Source organism: Anguilla rostrata, chromosome 2 (assembly GCF_018555375.3).
Source record: "Anguilla rostrata isolate EN2019 chromosome 2, ASM1855537v3, whole genome shotgun sequence".
In the NCBI taxonomy this organism is placed as follows: Eukaryota; Metazoa; Chordata; class Actinopteri; order Anguilliformes; family Anguillidae; genus Anguilla; species Anguilla rostrata.
Genome location: NC_057934.1, coordinates 50,808,743 through 50,826,455, shown reverse-complemented (window position 1 = coordinate 50,826,455; position 17,713 = coordinate 50,808,743). Strand labels below are relative to the sequence as shown.

General features: G+C 44.6%; 1 protein-coding gene and 1 long non-coding RNA gene across 3 annotated transcripts; one reads left to right on the top strand and one right to left on the bottom strand.

Annotated features, from left to right (window-relative positions):
* The first annotated feature begins 1,528 nt into the window (after positions 1 to 1,528).
* Positions 1,529 to 2,218, top strand: LOC135248357 (uncharacterized). 2 transcript variants are annotated; one of them, XR_010328413.1, is made up of 3 exons: positions 1,529 to 1,646; positions 1,975 to 1,991; positions 2,092 to 2,218. It is a non-coding gene; the product is annotated as an uncharacterized LOC135248357 (long non-coding RNA). The 2 variants fall into 2 exon arrangements; XR_010328414.1 differs by having other exon boundaries at positions 1,975 to 1,993; positions 2,086 to 2,169.
* Positions 2,087 to 14,428, bottom strand: LOC135248356 (sterol regulatory element-binding protein 1-like). Its single transcript, XM_064322894.1, has 19 exons — positions 14,170 to 14,428; positions 12,054 to 12,578; positions 11,051 to 11,211; positions 10,833 to 10,973; positions 10,519 to 10,737; positions 10,278 to 10,392; positions 10,024 to 10,193; positions 9,518 to 9,722; positions 8,757 to 8,950; positions 8,199 to 8,460; positions 6,920 to 7,086; positions 5,982 to 6,150; positions 5,639 to 5,747; positions 5,331 to 5,440; positions 5,074 to 5,206; positions 4,553 to 4,718; positions 3,619 to 3,801; positions 3,195 to 3,306; positions 2,087 to 2,943 (listed from the first exon to the last, which is right to left on the bottom strand). The coding sequence occupies exons 1-19, from the start codon at positions 14,186 to 14,188 to the stop codon at positions 2,723 to 2,725; spliced, it is 3,381 nt and encodes a 1,126-aa protein (XP_064178964.1). The 5' UTR covers positions 14,189 to 14,428; the 3' UTR covers positions 2,087 to 2,722.
* Positions 14,429 to 17,713: the final 3,285 nt, after the last annotated feature.

The following is a 17,713-nucleotide window of genomic DNA, read 5'->3' as shown; positions in this document are numbered from 1 at the left end:
TATTTAGACATGGTGGAATTCTCCAAGTTTCAGAATTATGAATTGCATTCCCATACTTTGTTTTTATAAATCATATTTTCTACATTTTAAAATGTACAGTTCATAGCTTATCATTGAAAACGATTTATATGGAATGTAATGCTGTGCTATGACCATATGGTCCAGTAAACCTGTATTTCATTCATGCAGGGAGGAAGGTGGATGTTGACGTTAGACATGGTTCATCACCACAGTTTCTGTTTTGGAAATGAGGATACTTTGCTCAGATTCACTCCCTCCCCTTCACATGCGCCAAAGACCACAAGCAATAACCTGCTAAATGCTGCTGCTATAACAATGGTAACACTGTTTCTCACGCACAAGGGTTTCTATGCATTTTCATAGCAGCAGAACCTATGCCCACTCTGAGTCCTGTTTCACTGAAGCATTTCAAATACTGTGGATGTCCAACCGGTGACCTTTTCCCACATAAATACTCCCTCCTGCTCTTTCCACATCCAGGTACCTCAAGCCCCATCCAACAACAAACAATGGAAAAAGGTCCAGGGGAAAATGAATCATTATTTAAATTAAAAATGTCAATTATTCAAACTTACTACGCAAAATTATAAATAGATTTACAGCACCATTTACACAAGAAAAAAAATTAATTACACTATGAGAACATCAAGTTGAAACAACAAAGCATATGTTAAATTAAGCCCAACTAGGGTAGTGCAAGTATACACAAGATCCGCATATCTCTATAGAAACGGAGGCCTTTCCCTCAATCATATGCGAGGTACTGTCCAGATCATTTGACTCCTAGCCCACAGACAGACAGGCAGACGTCAGCCTTGGCTGAAAACAGGCTTGTGCGATTTCAGAATGTGCACCAGGTCAAAGTGTGCTTTAGGGCTTATCCAACAGTGCATATTTGCTCAAAGCCCAGAGCGATTATCATCGGGGTGAGAAGCAAGCCCTGGTGAGTGCAGGCTTACTTGCACCACACAGTGGCCAAACACCATTGAGGCAGAGCACCTTAATAAAAAGAAAATGAAAAATAAATCACAGCATTTTCAGTGCAATGTGCACAAAATATTAAAAATGGAAATTATAGGAAAAGAATCAAGGTCGGTAAATCCATCGCTCAAAGGCTTCAAACCGAACATGACCATGTTAAACAGAAATTGATGGGAATTTAAAAAAACAAAACAAAATAGAGCTGAGAGCACTCTCTGAGTCAGCTGACGATATTGTTCCTCTGATATTGTTCCTTTGTCCAAGCCGTATGCCACTGGGCTGGAGAGGGTGTGATGTTGTGTAGGTTGTGAGAGAGTGTGAGGCTGTGTAGGGTTTGAGAGGGTGTGAGGTTGTGTGAGGTTGTGTAGGGTGTAAGAGAGTGTGAGGCTGTGTAGGGTGTGAGAGGTTGTGTAGAGTGTGAGAGGGTGTGAGGTTGTGTATGGTGTGAGAGGGTGTGTGAGAGTGTGAGGTTGTATAAGGTGTGAGAGTGTGTGAGGTTGTGTAGGGTATGAGGGTGTGAGGCTGTGTAGGGTGTGAGAGGGTGTGAGGTTGTGTATGGTGTGAGGCTGTGTAGGGTGTGAGGGTGTGAGGTTGTGTAGGGTGTGAGAGGGTGTGAGGCTGTGTAGGGTGTGAGAGAGTGTGAGGTTGTGTATGGTGTGAGGCGGTGTAGGGTGTGAGGGTGTGAGGTTGGGTAGGGTGTGACAGGGTGTGAGGCTGTGTAGGGTGTGAGAGAATGTGAGCTTGTTTAGGGTGTGAGGTTGTGTAGCGTGTGAGAGGGTGTGAGGTTGTATAAGGTGTGAGAGTGTGTGAGGTTGTGTAAGGTGTGAGAGGGTGTGAGGTTGTGTAGAGTGTGAGAGGGTGTGAGGTTGTGTAGAGTGTGAGAGGGTGTGAGGTTTTATAGGGTGTGAGAGTGTGTGAGGTTGTGTAAGGTGTGAGAGGGTGTGAGGTTGTGTAGGGTGTGAGAGGTGTGAGCTTGTTTAGGGTGTGAGGTGTGAGGTGTAAAGTGTTGAGGGTGAGGTTGTGTAGGGTGTGAGAGGGTGTGAGGTGTGTAGGGTGTCAGAGAGTGTGAGCTGTTAGGTGTAGGGTGAGGTTGTGTAAAGTGTTAGAGGGTGTGAGGTTGTGTAGGGTGTGAGAGGGTGTGAGGTTGTGTAAGGTGTGAGAGGGTGTGAGGTTGTGTAGAGTGTGAGAGGGTGTGAGGTTGTGTAGAGTGTGAGAGGGTGTGAGGTTTTATAGGGTGTGAGAGTGTGTGAGGTTGTGTAAGGTGTGAGAGTGTGTGAGGTTGTGTAAGGTGTGAGAGGGTGTGAGGTTGTGTAGAGTGTGAGAGGGTGTGAGGTTTTATAGGGTGTGAGAGTGTGTGAGGTTGTGTAAGGTGTGAGAGGGTGTGAGGTTGTGTAGGGTGTGAGAGAGTGTGAGCTTGTTTAGGGTGTGAGGGTGTGAGGTTGTGTAAAGTGTTAGAGGGTGTGAGGTTGTGTATGGTGTGAGAGGGTATGAGGTTGTGTAGGGTGTGAGAGGGTGTGCGAGAGTGTGAGGTTGTATAGGGTGTGAGAGGGTGAGTGGTTGTTTAGGGTGTGAGAGAGTGTGAGGTTGTGTAGCGTGCGAGGTTGTGTAGGAAGTGAGAGGGTGTGAGGTTGTGTAGGGTATGAGGATGCGTAGGGTGTGAGGTCGTGTGAGGCTATGTAGGGTGTGAGGTTGTGTTTTTTAGCCGCATGCGCGTGTGGCTCTAGATGGGGGTGACAGCTGTGCCGCCGCCCAGTTTGGCGATCATCTGCTGGCACTCGTGGAGGCTGCGCTGGTCGCCCACTTTCTCCAGCGTGCGGGCGGCCTCGGTGAGCATGCCCACCCGCTGCCCCGGCGCCGAAAGGAAGGAGGGGGGCAGGAACTGGCACGCCAGCATGGCCGTCTGCGCCTGCTCCCGCTGTCCCAGCCTCGCCTTGCACCCCTCTGCAGGGACACACGTGCTTTTACTCTTCATTCTACTCTATTCTACTCCAGACCACTCTTAAACACAAGTACCAGAAAAGGGCCCACATTGTTTTGGCTGTCAGGGATACCTGAGACCTTGTATCTACTCAATGTCAACACATACGTCTTCACACAGCCTAAATGCATTCGATCAGTAGCTGAAAACAGTTCTTCAGGGATAAGCATGCCATTGCAGATGATTGCCTGTGGCACTGCAGTCATTGGCTCACCTGTCTTACAGACGGGCGGGGGGCGGCGCCTCAGGCTGCGGTCCAGCAGCTGGTGGGTGCGGGTGGGGCAGGCTCCAGCCATCAGCCGAGCCGTGGCCTCGTGCAGGAACAGCTGCGGGCAGGGGGAGGAGTCAGCAGGCCGGCGTGCACCGGGAACACCTCCAGCACCGTGCTAGCACAGCCACTGTCTGGCTAACTCAATTCATTAAAGGCATCCTGTCTGGGTGTCTTCATTACTTCTTAAGTATCCATCTACACTGCTACTGGTCCTGAACTTCTGCACTCTGTATTGTTCCCTCTTGCTCTTTCAGGCCTCCCGGCTCTGTTCACAAGTGCCTTTATCTGATCATTCAGGAATAGATCTGTGTTGGCTGAGGGCTGTAATTCGATCTCTAGAGTGGCGCGCCTGACTCGGGTCTCTCACCCTGCGTGTGGCGGGCCTGAAGCTTTGCGCGAGCCTCCTGAGGGAGCTCAGGTCCTGCTGGAAGCCGCGCAGATCCTGGGGACGGGCTTGCAGGGCCCCACCGGGCCCCGAGCTCAGCTGCTGCTGCTGCCACACGCTGGTGCGCAAGACCAGGAGCAGGTCACACAGCAGCAGCACCACCATCTGGGACACGGAGAAGGACAAGATAAACACATACACCCTCATATACACACACATACACCCTCAAACATATGCACATACACCTTCATACACAGACATAGCACAAATTTAGTAGGGCATATAGATGTATTTAATCCGTCAGTGGCCTGGGACAATTAGAACTACAGCTAAAAGAATGTTCTTTTTAATTTAAGGGACAAAAGATGTAACATATCCCCTGAGAGAAGCCAAATGATCCACTGACTGCCTAAGGGGAATAGACTGAGCTGAGAAAACTGCACTGCAAACTGGAGAAAATAATATTTCATCTTCTCATTATTAACACAATTTAGTTTCTTGTTAAATGTTCTGTAAGAAAAACGTACCACACGTTGAGATAAATTATGTGTAATCATGGAATTCCAATATGCTTTTCAGTGCTAATTTAAATAAAAGTAGCATTTCTGATTGCCAATGGTTTGTTTTCACACAGGCTGGAGTTGCTAGCTTATGTAACATCAGTGCAAATAAGGTGCAGGTGTAGCATACTGCTCTGCACACAGATGCAGTCACTAACACGCGCTGCAGTGTTGCTCAGCTCTGTGTTGCACTGCAGACACATTGCACTCAGTACAGACACATGCAATGCAACTACAATGCACAACAGCCCTGGCCAAGGCAGAGAGTCATCCTGAAACTGTAAGGGAGCACACGGATGCGTGGATCACCGGGTCATGGCCCGGACGCCGAGTGAGCCAGGTGAGCGCAGGGCTACCTGGTCGATGTTGCTGCTGTGGGAGTGCGCAGCCATGCTCAGGCTGTCTTTCACCAGGGCACTGGCTCTGTCACTGTAGCACAGGCTCAGCTGGTAACTCTCTGGTTTGGCCAGCAGGGAGCGCACCGCTCGGAATGTATCCAGGGCCGCTCTGGGCAAAGGGTTCCTGAACATTCGAATACAAAGTTCAATATTGCGCTTGAGTATGATAAAGACAAGCTGCTCAAAAACAACCTTCATTGAATATATCATAGACTTTGACAGAGCTTCCAGGAATACAGTGAAGGGGTTGGTAACTCCTGTACTGTACGTGCGTACTTGAGTGTATGTATGGATGGATGCAGATGTGTCTGTGTATATGTTTAAGTGGGTGAGAGAAAGCGAGAGAGTGTGTGTGCATGTGTGTGTGTGTGTGTGTGTGTGTGTGTATGTTTAAGTGGGTGAGAGAGCGAGAAAGAGAGAGAGAGTGTGTGTGTATGTGTGCGTGTATGTGTGAGAGAGAGTCTGTCTGTCTGTCTCACTCTGCACTTAGCAGGCTCCTGGGAAGTTGCTCTACAGCTGGGTAGAGTCTCTCAGCAGCAGCAGCATCTCCCTGCAGCCAGTTGATCATGACCACCAGCACAGAAGACCACCACTTAGAGTGAAGGTCACAACCTGGGGGTCATATAACAGTGAAATGAGTAAGGGTGTATTCTGATACATTCAACAAGATTACATATATTTTGTATTATTTGGCTTGGGTGAAGACAGCCCAGACCCAATACTTTCTGATTCTGACCTGTGATAGTGGCCATGTTGGTCCCGATGGCGAAGGTCTGTACTGTGGCTCCAGCTGCATCAGATGAGCTTGACAGCAGCTGCAGGTACTCCAAAGAGTCAGAGTATTTCCTGCAGGACAAGGAGAAGTCTTTCCCACATGGAAAATGAACTACACAGACCAGCATGTATAGTAGGAGCGGACGGAGAGTTTGTGATGAGTCACAGAGGGCACCAGGCAGAGATGTTCCCAAGGCTGTGAGAAATGACGTTAACGTGCATTATGAGCGGTACTGGGCCTTTTCTGATGGTAAACGAGGCAAAACTCACCCCTCTCCCTCACAGAGGGACTCGTGTCTCTGTGGCTCAGTCACGCAGTACAGGGCCTTCTCCAGCAGGTGCTCCCGGAAGGCCTGCGTTACCTGGGCCAACGGGTCCACTGCAAACAAAACCAACACCCCAACAACAAACAACCATCACTTCTGGGCCGCATTCAACTGCCTTTCAACTCCTCTACAGAGAGAACAACCTGTATTCACAAGATACCCTGACACTAACTTCCAAGTCACTCTAGACATATAAAACTGTCTTTCTGGATGACTTTTAAGCTGGGGTGGTGGTTCACACTTTTGGCAGAATAAGACGGGTGAGAAAAGGAATGGATGTAGCTGACCTGCGTTTCCTGCCTGACTGTAGACGCTCTCTTTAGGGGAGCTGCGGACCGTCCAGCGGCCGTCCACAAAGAAGCGGTGGCCCGTGGGGTGGCAGAGCCACTGCATGGCGGGAGGGACGCTCCCGCTGGGGGAGAGCGAGGCCTGCCGCGCGCTGCTCAGGAACATACGCTGCGCACAGAGACAGCACGCGCATGACAGCACACAGATACAGTACGCGCATGACATCACACAGAGACAGTACGTGTATGACATCACACAGAGACAGTACGCGCATGACATCACACAGATACAGTACGCGCATGACATCACACAGACAGTACGTGCATGACATCACACAGAGACAGTACGCACATGACATCACACAGATACAGTACACGCATGACAACACAGCCCGCACGCCACCCGAAAAGGGGGGTTTATAAGCACTAAAGTGTGTACATACTGAACTGCACCATAGCTCATCCTGTTGAGCCACTATTCTAGTGTGGGGAATGACTCTATGGTCAGGTATAAAATCTGGATCATACCAATAGCATTATTGTGCATGAACTAATAATGCAAAGGCACACAACTGGCCAAGAAACAGCGAAGCAATTACTATTGCTTTACTTTCCAATTTGCTGGAGTACAGAGTCAAAACAACAAAAGATGTGTCACTGTCTCAGTACTTCTGCATTGAACTATATATGGCCTCTTCTGAGTCACTGTCTGAGCTTATCTGTGGACAGCTGAGAGAAGAGAAGCAGCAGCTAGACAGCGTGCTCGTCTCCAAGGACAGCGTGCCTGTCTGCCCTCTCCCACACATAGGAGGTCGGCACCAACAGCGCAACACAGAAACAGCAACACCAGGAAAGCATTTTAAAACAGCCTGTGCGGGTTTAGAGGGCAGACGGGTGTTGAGAAACCCCAGACAGGGACGCACTGAGCCAGTACTCACAGAGGTGAAGTGCAGAGCTTGGGGCAGGCTGGCCCTGACCCTCAGGGCAGCCGAAGCGTAGATCTCCGCAAGCGTGGCCGCGGGCAGACCACGCCCCGCACATTCGGCCAGGTTGACTGCGCTCAGGGCCATGTGCACCGCTGACAGGGCACTGCCGCCCAGCTTGCCTGTGCCAGAACAACAGAGTCCAGTCACTCCCTGTGCCACTGCACACCGTGGGCGACATCGACATCGCGCAAACACAAGCACAGCTCTCAAGAGGCGGGTTCACATGGTCATTTCAGGTCAATTCACAACAAAAACATTACTAGAATGTAAAATAACTTAATCGCTAAAATGTACGTTTTTGGGTTCATGCATATGTACTTTAGGGCATTCTGACATTAGACCGCAAAAATATGGAAGGAGAGAATGGAAATTTATGCATATGGCCTGCTAATGTTGATTTATCATGGCCACTGTCTGAAGAGAAAGAGGAGGAGAAAGGGGCTCCTGAACCCATGTGTGCATGCAGGATGGGAGACAGAAGCATGCAGAAGTGATTCTACAAGCAGTAGTTTTTATAAACTGGCTCTTCCTCTGCTGCTACGCTGCAGCTAATATGGATTTCAGGGTTCAAATCCACTACTAGCAGCAGCATAGCAGGAGAACCGAATGGCCAGTTTGTGGAAACTACTACCCATAAAAAGCTATTACAGAATTATGCAATTTGGGTAAAATGTCCCTTTAATTAATGATCTTACTATATTCTTTGGTGTGTCATCTGATGTCTTAGCACCATTTTTTTAAGTCAATTATAGATACTGTTCACTTCTGACAGTATTTACTGCTGGCAGTATTTACTTTATGCCCTCCCATATAGCTTTTCTTCCCGCCAGAACAACACTGTGTGACTGTAGTACTGAAATGCATTTAGTGATTTCATCAGCCAATATTTCCAGCTTCATGGAGGAGAACTTACATTTTCTTATGCATTCCATTGCTTTGCTTTCCTGTCATGCGCATGACGCAGCTGACGTACTGGCAGTGAATTTAAATAACTTGCTGTGGCTGTACTCATTTACATAACCAATCTTAGTAAATACCTCGCTAAACTGAAAATATGCGGTGGCGCAGAATTTTGCGGCCCTGGCGGTAATTTGCGGCATACTTAAAAATTTTGTAAATATGGCCCTAAGTCTTTAGCACTTACTGTAGCTTGTGAGCAGATTCAGGTTTTCCCTAGAGATATAGTAGAGGGCCAGATGAAATGCAGTGTTGTCTCAACTGCACCCCCTACCTGTCATGTGCAGTTGGTGCAGGCGGTGGTAGACGAGGGCAGCGTCGCAGTTGCTCTTGCAGGTGTCTTCCCGCAGCTTACTGTCCAAACGAAGGCCTCCCGCCCTCCCTGCCAGCCAGCGCCCCACCCACAGCCTCTGCAGGCACAGCCTGAGCCCCGCCCACAGTCCAGCACAGGCTAAGTCCATATGAGAGGTGGGCAGGGGGCGGCCCAGAGCCTTCAGGCAGGTCCGCAGGTTCTGAGAAACCTGAGCAAAGTCTCCCTGCGGAAGCAGCACACGGAGAGAAGGGTATGTGCAAAAATACACCAAGGATCCACTCTCACCGCATCAAATGCCCTTAACTTTAACTGCACACAGGCGAGTGCACTACATCTAAAATGCTGCTGGCAGGCAATTACAGCATTGAAACATTAAACACCTTTGAACCAGTCTGGTGCAAAGGGGATACCTTACTGTGCATTCTCCCTGGTGCTCACAGAAACATCAGGCATAAAGTGCGGTTGAAAGCGCAAAAAACAGCACGGTTCAGGGAGAAGCCTGTGCTCTATGGGTCTCACCCTGGCCAGGTCCAGGTCAGCCTGCTTTTGGTGCCTCCAGAACAGGACTGAGCAGCCAGAGTGAGGTCTGGTCACTGGCTCCCCATAAACCAGCAGCCAGATCAGAACCGCTGCCGTGAGCAGGCCGTTCAGCAGCCAGAGGATGAGGGTGGGCCCAAACCAGTTCAGCAGGCCAGTGGACTCCGCTGGGCTCGCTTCAATAGAGATGCACCATTTCACATATTAAAGGCGCTAAAGAACTGAATGCATAATGTGCCTTAGTGAATTGTGAACTTTTAACAAACTACAGTAATATATACAGTAGTAAATATAAAGTAGTATATACACATGCTGTAAATTGGCATATACATCTGACTATCTGTATAGAAAAGTAAAATTGAGAGTGAAATTTTTTAAGTAGTATTGAGATCATTTCAATTTTAATCATTTAGACCATTTTAATTCAAAGTCAAAGCATTCAATCAAAGCATGCATGTCTGATCAGGTGATGCAAAATTATAAATAAACAAAGATTTCAGACTAAAATACTTTTCTGAGTTTGTTTACCATGCTGAAATTAAAAATAATTACATGTCATTAATAGATTGTGCATTCTATTTTGTTCTGACTGAGGGAAATAAAACCTCATAGAAACACTGTTTTATTGTTACATAAAAAGTATTTGAACAGCATTTAAGTAGGAGTAATGAAAGTAATAAAATACCCGTGTACCTGTAAATGTGATTAATATTTAACACATTCAGTTATGATATTGACAGTACCTCCCGTTTGCAATCCCAGCACAGTGCGGCCTGTCCCAGCATGCCCCGCGGTGCTCAGGGCTGCTGTGCCAGACGTCGCTCCTTTCATTAGGGCTGCCAGGGGGTTGAGAGAGAGGAAGAGGAAGGTGAAGGTGCACAGTACCACGCGAGAGCGGTCCTGCAGGCCCACTCTGCTGGGGGAGGACTCGGCTGACTTCACCGGTGACTGCAGACCAAGAAAAAAGGACACAAGTAAAGTGGGAGTTAGCACCAGAGTTATTTTATAATGATGAATGTATATATAGACAGAGCAGTGCTTCAAGAACCCTATAATGGGTCGACCTTCTGTACAATGTGCGACTAATCAAAGGATTTTATTCTCAATAGTAAATCAGTGAATACTGAAATTGTATGACGATTACAGACTTTCGGGTTCATGAAGCCTTACACTGCCAACACATGCATTTTCATGCATGTATGAAATCTAGTGTAAGTAAATGTATGCGAGTATGTGAGTGTTGATGTACCTTGATGTCATCTCCAATAGGGCTGTCCGGCTCAGAGTCACTGCTGAAGTATGAGAATGTGCTATTGAGTACGGGAGAGCCTGCATTGGAGGGCGGGGGTGTGGGCAGCTCGTTCTTTATGTCGCACCCTGGACTGTCCACATCCATGGCCACCAGATCCTTCAGAGACTCTAGAAGAGAGGAGCCCAGTGAGAGGCTGACTGCTGCCGTGTACACAGCATGCGCTGCAGAAGTGCGTGTGACAGGAAACTCACTGTTCTTTTGGACTGCCGTTCTCAGGGCTATGTTCTCCTGCTTCAGCTTGTGATTGGACTGCTGGAGAAAGCGGATGTAGTCGATCGCCTTTCTCAATACCGAGGACTTGTTCAGCTGAAAGCAGCAAGAGAAACAGAGACATCACACCCATTAGGTCCTTTTCACACTGGCTACACGGTCCATACGGAGACATGCATACTGTATTTTATTCAATATGGCTCTTTAACATGATGAGTGTACCTTGGTCTCAGTTCCAGCCACCAGATCTTTGAGCTCAATGATCTTGTCATTGATTGAAGAACGGTAGCGTTTCTCTATGGCATTGTGAGCGGTGCGCTTCTCTCCCCTGTTAGCCAGCCCTGAGGGCTTACCGCCGACGGCAATGCGGCTGATTGGGAGCTTCTCCGTGTCCACCATCACCGGCACAGTGGTCAGGAAAGTGCTGCCACTCATCAGGGCCTGCGGGACATGGAGAGAGAGGTGACGCCAGAACGCACAAAGAGCCCTGCAGACTGCCCCGCCCAACAGGGTATTATTTTGCAGGAGTTGAGTACCTGCATGGGGGTGGTTTGGACAGAAGAGCTAGATGTGGCCAGGGTGGGGATACAGGCAGAATTCACCATAGTGCCTCCATCTGGCTTCAGAGCAGTTAGCAGGAGAGAGCTGGCCTTGATAAACTGGGGTTGAAGAAGCACCTACAATCAGAGACAGGGATCAGACTCCGTCACGTTTCACTTCATTATTGGTCACCTACGGACAGACACGGACTCACTGGGACTCGCTGAACATGAGGAGAGCAGGTCTGTGCGGGTGAGCTTGATGATGCGGCCGAGAGCAGTTGGGTTTGCTGACTGTGAACCTGTGTTTGGATGGCCACTGGATTGGTATATGGTTGGGAGACTTGCTGAGTTAGAAACAAATGGTCAGATCCGTCTTGATGAAAACATGTGGAACACAAGATAAAAGGAGGCATTTAAATTCAACAAAAATTGATCATAAATAAATCTAGTGCCATTATATTATCTTTCTCTCATGAAACTGCGCTTATCGATATGAATACCAAAAATTGAGATAATAGCCCTTTCTCATCAATGATTACAGACTGGAAAAATCTACATGACAAAAAGCTGGTAAAGAACAGTGATCTTTTCTTAGTGGAAATGCATCAGTACCATTTCTTCACAGTCCAATTAATCCTCAGTGTCACACAAAAAATGTCATGTGAGTTATTTTCATTGGTCAATATGAAAACTCTTGGACACTGCTAACAGTCTTCCAAGTGGAAGAGGGACATAAGCCAGATATTTGCGCAAGGACAAACTCTTAAAAAAAGCAGAGAAAAGTTCAACAGCGGGTGAGCCTTTTCCTAATTTGTTCCTTCAGTCATCAATAGCACTGACAAACATCTGAAATCAGTGGTCCAGAGGTAATCTACACTATGAACCTGTCAGCACTGCCATTACTGGCCAAAGAGACAGGGAACAACATTACTGGTTAGCAAATTCCATTATCATGGCCCATTGCCAGCATCCCACCACAGTCACACTGACCTAATACAATTAGCCTGCGTTTCTTGATTACTGCGACGCATGAGATACATTCATCACTTAGGCAAGTATGCAATTAGGTTAATGAAAATGCTTAATGTGGACTCAATACAAGCATGTTATAAAATGCATTGGAAATAAACTGTGAAACCCAGTCCTAAATTTTAACAGAACAAAGGTAAATACATTTTATATATATATTTGTATGTATAAATAAACACATCACACCTGTGCATCCATTCTGACGCGAGTAGTTCATGAGTGGCTGCAGCTGCCGTGGTTGTTCTGGTGGCCGCAGGGCTTGCAGCTGCTGCAGCTGGGACACAGGAGAAGTGAGGATGGCCTGGGGGTCAGAGCTGAACCCAGAGGTGATCCCTGCAGGAGGGTGAGGTGTTGATGGATTTCTCTGGTGAGAGACCTCCTGGGGTTTTGGCTCCAGGTTACGCTGAGTGGACTGGGGCGCTGGTTGTGTCACAGGAGTCGGTATTTGAGGGAGGTGAGGCTGCACAAAGGCAGGAGTTTGGTCCACTTGGGGGGGAGGAACAGCATGAACGGTAGGATCTTCCAATAAAGCATCCAAGTGAGGGGTGTTGCTGGACCCCCTGAGTGATGAGGAGGGAGACGGGACAGAGGGAGGAGGGCTGGCATGGGGAGAGCCGGACAGTTCCTGTGCAGAAGCACACCCAACATACTGAGGGGATTCAAAGAGGTTGACAAACTCCATGTCCTGGTTGTTGATGAGCTGAAGCATGTCTGTGCACGGCAGAAGCATCAAATTAATACAAAGAACCCAGAACAATGGATGTCAAATCAAAACTTTAGGGCTCTCTGCACACAAAATTATTTTATTACTAAAAAAATACAAAATTGTGGCTCAACAAACAAACAAAATCTTAAGTCAGAAACCTGGGATTTATTTTGGATGCCAATTTTAAATCACAATGTGACCAAGACTGCATTTTTCCCCCTAAGAAACAGCCAAAGTAAGACTTTTTTAATTCAGCAGAATGCCAAAAAAATTGATACAAGCTTTTATTTCTAGCCGTGTGGACCATTGCAATGCACTTTTTACCGCCCTACCGAAAAAGTCTATTGACAAACCCCAAGTCATTCAGAACACCACCGCTAGATTTCTAACAAAGAAAAAAAAAAAAAAACTGGAACACTCTCCCACAAATCATTAGAACAGCAAACTCAGGTGGCAACTTATTTTATTATTTTTTAAATATTTCATTGCTTTTCATTTTAATATTTTATTATTTATTACTTTTTTATTAATACTTTATTTTACTCCATTTTTTAATCTTGTGGTATGTCTTTAATTTGTATAATTGACTATGGTCATTGTGTTATTCACTGTCTTCCTTTGCTTTTATTATTCCTGTTAAGCACTTTTAGCTGCATTCTGTATGAAAGGCACTATACAAATAAAGCTATTATTATTATTATTATGAATAATAATAATAATAATAATAATAATAATAATAATAATAATAAATCATCTCAACACATTATATTTGTTTTACTGACTACAAAAATAATAGAGGTGACATGCCGGAAACATTTACACCAATTATTCTTTAAATAAAGAATAATAAATACATAATGTCTCTCATGCTTGACAGAGACCACATTAACATTCAATGTTAATAATAACAAGCAAGTGAACCAGTGGTTCTAATTAACATACAACAGGAAACTAGTACCATCCCTTTTTTGCTGTGAAATGTATGCAAATTTTCCACCTTTGTCGGGTATGCAGTCACTATGGCACCACTTTAATCCAGTCACTGACAGTAATCCAATTAGCAATTAATTGAGTCCTTCAGTGGTGCAGTTGATAAGCAAGCTGGTGGCTCTTTAATTGGGTTTATGCCTTTCACACAGCGGGGGTGCAGTAGTAATCACATTCTCCTTCCACTTTTAGCTGCCCTACATCACAATCTGTAAGCACCATCTACTCGTAAAACATTTTCAACTCACATAGGTAACACAAATGAATCACATAAGTAATTCATTTGTCTTTGATTAAGAAATAAAAGCTTTCAGGTGAAGAGCCACTTAAAGAATAAATGAATAAATAAATAAATAAATAAATAAATAAATAGACCAAACTGCATGGCATCTATGACATTTACTTTATCCACCACTCGCACAGCACTACAGAATCATTATTGCATTCAATTATTGGACACCCACATCCACCATATCGAATTTTTTAAATACACATGAACTTGAGCGCAAATGGTTTCTATTTACTCATAAGTACCAACAGACAGAAGTGGGTGCACTGAAAATCACATTCCCAACAGGAGGAAAAATCTTCGCAATTAAGTGTATTTACCTTCCAAAGTGCAATCCATGTTGACAGCTACGTATCATTTGGCGTTAGAGAACATGGATCAGATAGCTAGAACTAATGAAGAGTCAAGCAAGGAATTATCCGCGAATATTACCACCACTATTTCATAATGTTTACCAGTTCAAGAAGTTTAATTAAGGACGAAAGTGAAATGCGAGCGGGTGTACATTACACACCTCCCTCTAAACTACAAAAACGCATGGCAGTCGGGATGGATTTGTAAAGCAATGTTTTTGCATGAGGTGATCGCTCACAGCCAATGAGAAGCTCTCTTAGACGCCTTGCTATGCGGGCCTGCCCCCCAAAACAGACTAAGCGAGAGCGTGTCTGAGTTCTGTCTCGTCCAAGGCAAGGTGAATGGCCAAGGCCAGGGTTAACATCGGCCATATGGTAAAAGGGTACTATCGGTCAATTTCATTTTCCTGGCCTGAATATTATTATAAGTAACAAAAACAACAAACAACAATAAAATATACTACCTTTTGAAACATTTTTGAAAATATTCACAATTTTTAAGCTCGTTTTTGTTAGACAAAATGGGTCATCCTTCGAAAAACGGAAAATATCAGGTTTGTAAATCTTCACATTTTAATTACAGCTATCTTAAATTGGTGGGCAGTTAGCTGGAAAATGTATCTTAAAGATGACAGCACAGATATGGCTGAAACCATACAAATATATATACAATATGTGTTTGCAAATATGTGCATACACAATACAAATTGGCGCTTTTGAAATTGAGGGCTGTGGTCTGCTTGTGAACTCTGGAGGGGAATGAAACCTTGATTACGTCACACTTTTGAAAGAGGGCGGGGAGGCACTACTGCTATGCTATACAGCTTCATTCTTCTGGCGTCATGTGAAATGCATGCTCACAAAGGCAAGCTAGAAACAGCAACACAAAATGAAATGACAGTCGACTGGGTTAGCTAACGTTTGCTATCTCCTATGATTGTATTAGCAGAAGTCATCATTTTAAAAAGACGCAATTTCACCACAGAACATTAGCTGACATAACTAGCGATACAAGTTCTCGTGCTAACGTTGACGTCAGATTGCTGACTGGCCAGTTCATGACTGGCGCAAATGTTTCTCATAAACTTCATCCACAGAGGTGCGCTCAACTCTCTGCACACGGTGGAACTATACAGCTAACAGCCTTTCAGAAAGAGAAATCCTTTTACGCTCAATGTTGCTCAGCAATGTAGTCAACAGTTAGAGGTGATTGCTCAAGCCGATCATACTATGGACTTCACTTCACACAACCCTTATAGAATTAAAAATGGTAAGAAGAAATTTTAAGATAGCGCTTCCGATTTGCTTGTGTCGAAAGTTCTGCAAGGGAAACAGCGATAGATTTACCCACTAGCATCCGTCCAAAATGTAAACAAGCCAGGCAGTTTTCACGGTCGGGAAAACTTTTATGGCAACGTCAGCTAAAGTCAGTTACTCAAAGCGGTTGGAAAGAACGGCAACGGTAATCTTATATTTGTAACGTCATTACCTATCAATATGCCAGCTAACGTCAATGTTAGCTAGCTAGTTGTCAATGAATGAACTATGATATCTGATAGTATGATACGTAGCTAGCTAGTTAATAGCTGTCGGTACACTGTCTGAATGTGATGTTCACAGAACTTAGAAAACAACCTGGCGATAGCTGCACTCGGTTGCTAAGCAGGGAAATAACGCGACTCCCCATGTTGCAGTGTTAGTATGTTAGCCAATGTTTTGTCTAACGTTATGGACACGTCTGTAAAATCACAGAGCCATACATCAGACTTGACAGCCTCGTCGTCTTGCAAGACGTCGTTTAAGAAAATACCCTACAGTAACTTGCAGCGAAAATAAAGCTTCTGTAGCCTACCGACTAGAACTTGGACTAGAATTATAATATTGCCAGTCATCATTTGCCGGTCATGTTGTATTACGTAAATTTACATTTGATGCTGCAGCCAGACAGACATGCATCACATCATTTTGCGTGACGTGCACCATCTAATCAAGATCTTGTAGCTGGCTATAGCCAACGTAATCGAGGGATATCATGTTAATTATTATTATTATTATAAGTTTTAATTATTTTTGTTTTATAAAATACATGCATCTACACGGGAAATATAACGCAAATTGTCTAAATAAATAAATGAATAAATACATCGAAATCTGTTTGAGAGTAGCCGTTTTAGAAGCTGTAACATCATAATCACCTCGAATTTAAATTGAATAATTTAGAGCATATACTATATAGGACATAATGTGAAGACAGACACAACCAAAACATAGCTGGAAAATTTGTGTCGAACGGAGGTAAATGTGTGTTCTGTTATCCTCGAACGGGGCGAAAGGACCCAAAAGAGCCGATGTGCCTCGGGAGTTTTTTTTTAAGTGAATAGGCAGTGGCTAAGAATAGCCTCGGCCTACGTATAGTAATCTAAAAAAGTTTATTGGGTAGTCAAGCTAGGAGGGAAAAACAAACAAGCTACTGTAAGCTTTGGTCATTAAAATATGACATCCATACCTTGGGAATCCAAACAGTCAACATTCTATCCTTTGCTTGGTGAACACTGCATTAAAATCGTACACATTGAAGATCTGCCGTTGCCCTTCCATCCACGCCTTCAAAACAAAACAACAGGAGTTAGCCAATAGGACAGAAATACCACAAAATGGGGTGAGTTCACATCCCACCTCTACCCCGTGATTACATTTTTTCTTACAATAGTATGTCAATTTTTTCTTGTCAAGAATATTGAAGTGTGCAGCAAAGATGCCCCAAACATGGGACATAGCCTATTTGACTTTTAATGCATGGTTTGACAAACAAAGACACTTGTATATAATGGTCAAATTATTGTATATTTGTATAGTTTAAAATGTGAATTTTTAAAACAATTTCAATTGTTCAACTAGTACTTAATTGCAACACGCCATTAAAACTGTAAGTGATGGGCATATGGCTATGTAAAGTGAAAATACCTACATGCATGACAAAATTAAAGAAGGCTGTGGTGGCTGAAGGGCAGAGTGTCAGGGGTCCCCCTGGCTGGTATGGAATATGCTGAAATACTGACTGAGAAGTGATAATGCATGCTACTGACAGCCAGAGGCACATTATACAATTATACAACTTTGTATACCGTTCATCAGAAGAAAGCACAGAGCTCTCACATCTCAATCTAAACTTATTATACAGTAGTATTACCACATATTCCCCTGAAAAAAGCTTTAACACACAGCACTAAGATAAACAAAATTCTGTGAAAATATGCAGTCTGTATTTGAAACATACTAAGACAGTTGAAATCTCTCCCTACCTTAATATTTAATGATTTCCAAAACAATTATATATTACATTAAATTAAAATCTCCTTCAGTTAATGTTACAAATGACAAACTTCAGAAACGATAGTGCCAACATGTGTTAATGTATATATTTGTAATAGTTTTTATTCAAAGTTTAACATGGTAATTTTTCTTCCTCAGAATAAAAACATTTTGAAAGTGAATGTGATGGGAGTGCAAA

What these genes read in the sequence shown, in the direction of transcription:
- LOC135248356 (XM_064322894.1), bottom strand. An exon ending in TGGCTGGAACTGAGACCAAG is followed by an intron (nt 10,393 to 10,518) that starts GTACACTCATCA and finishes TGCTGCTTTCAG; the next exon opens with CTGAACAAGTCCTCGGTATT. An exon ending in CTATTGGAGATGACATCAAG is followed by an intron (nt 9,723 to 10,023) that starts GTACATCAACAC and finishes CTTGGTCTGCAG; the next exon opens with TCACCGGTGAAGTCAGCCGA.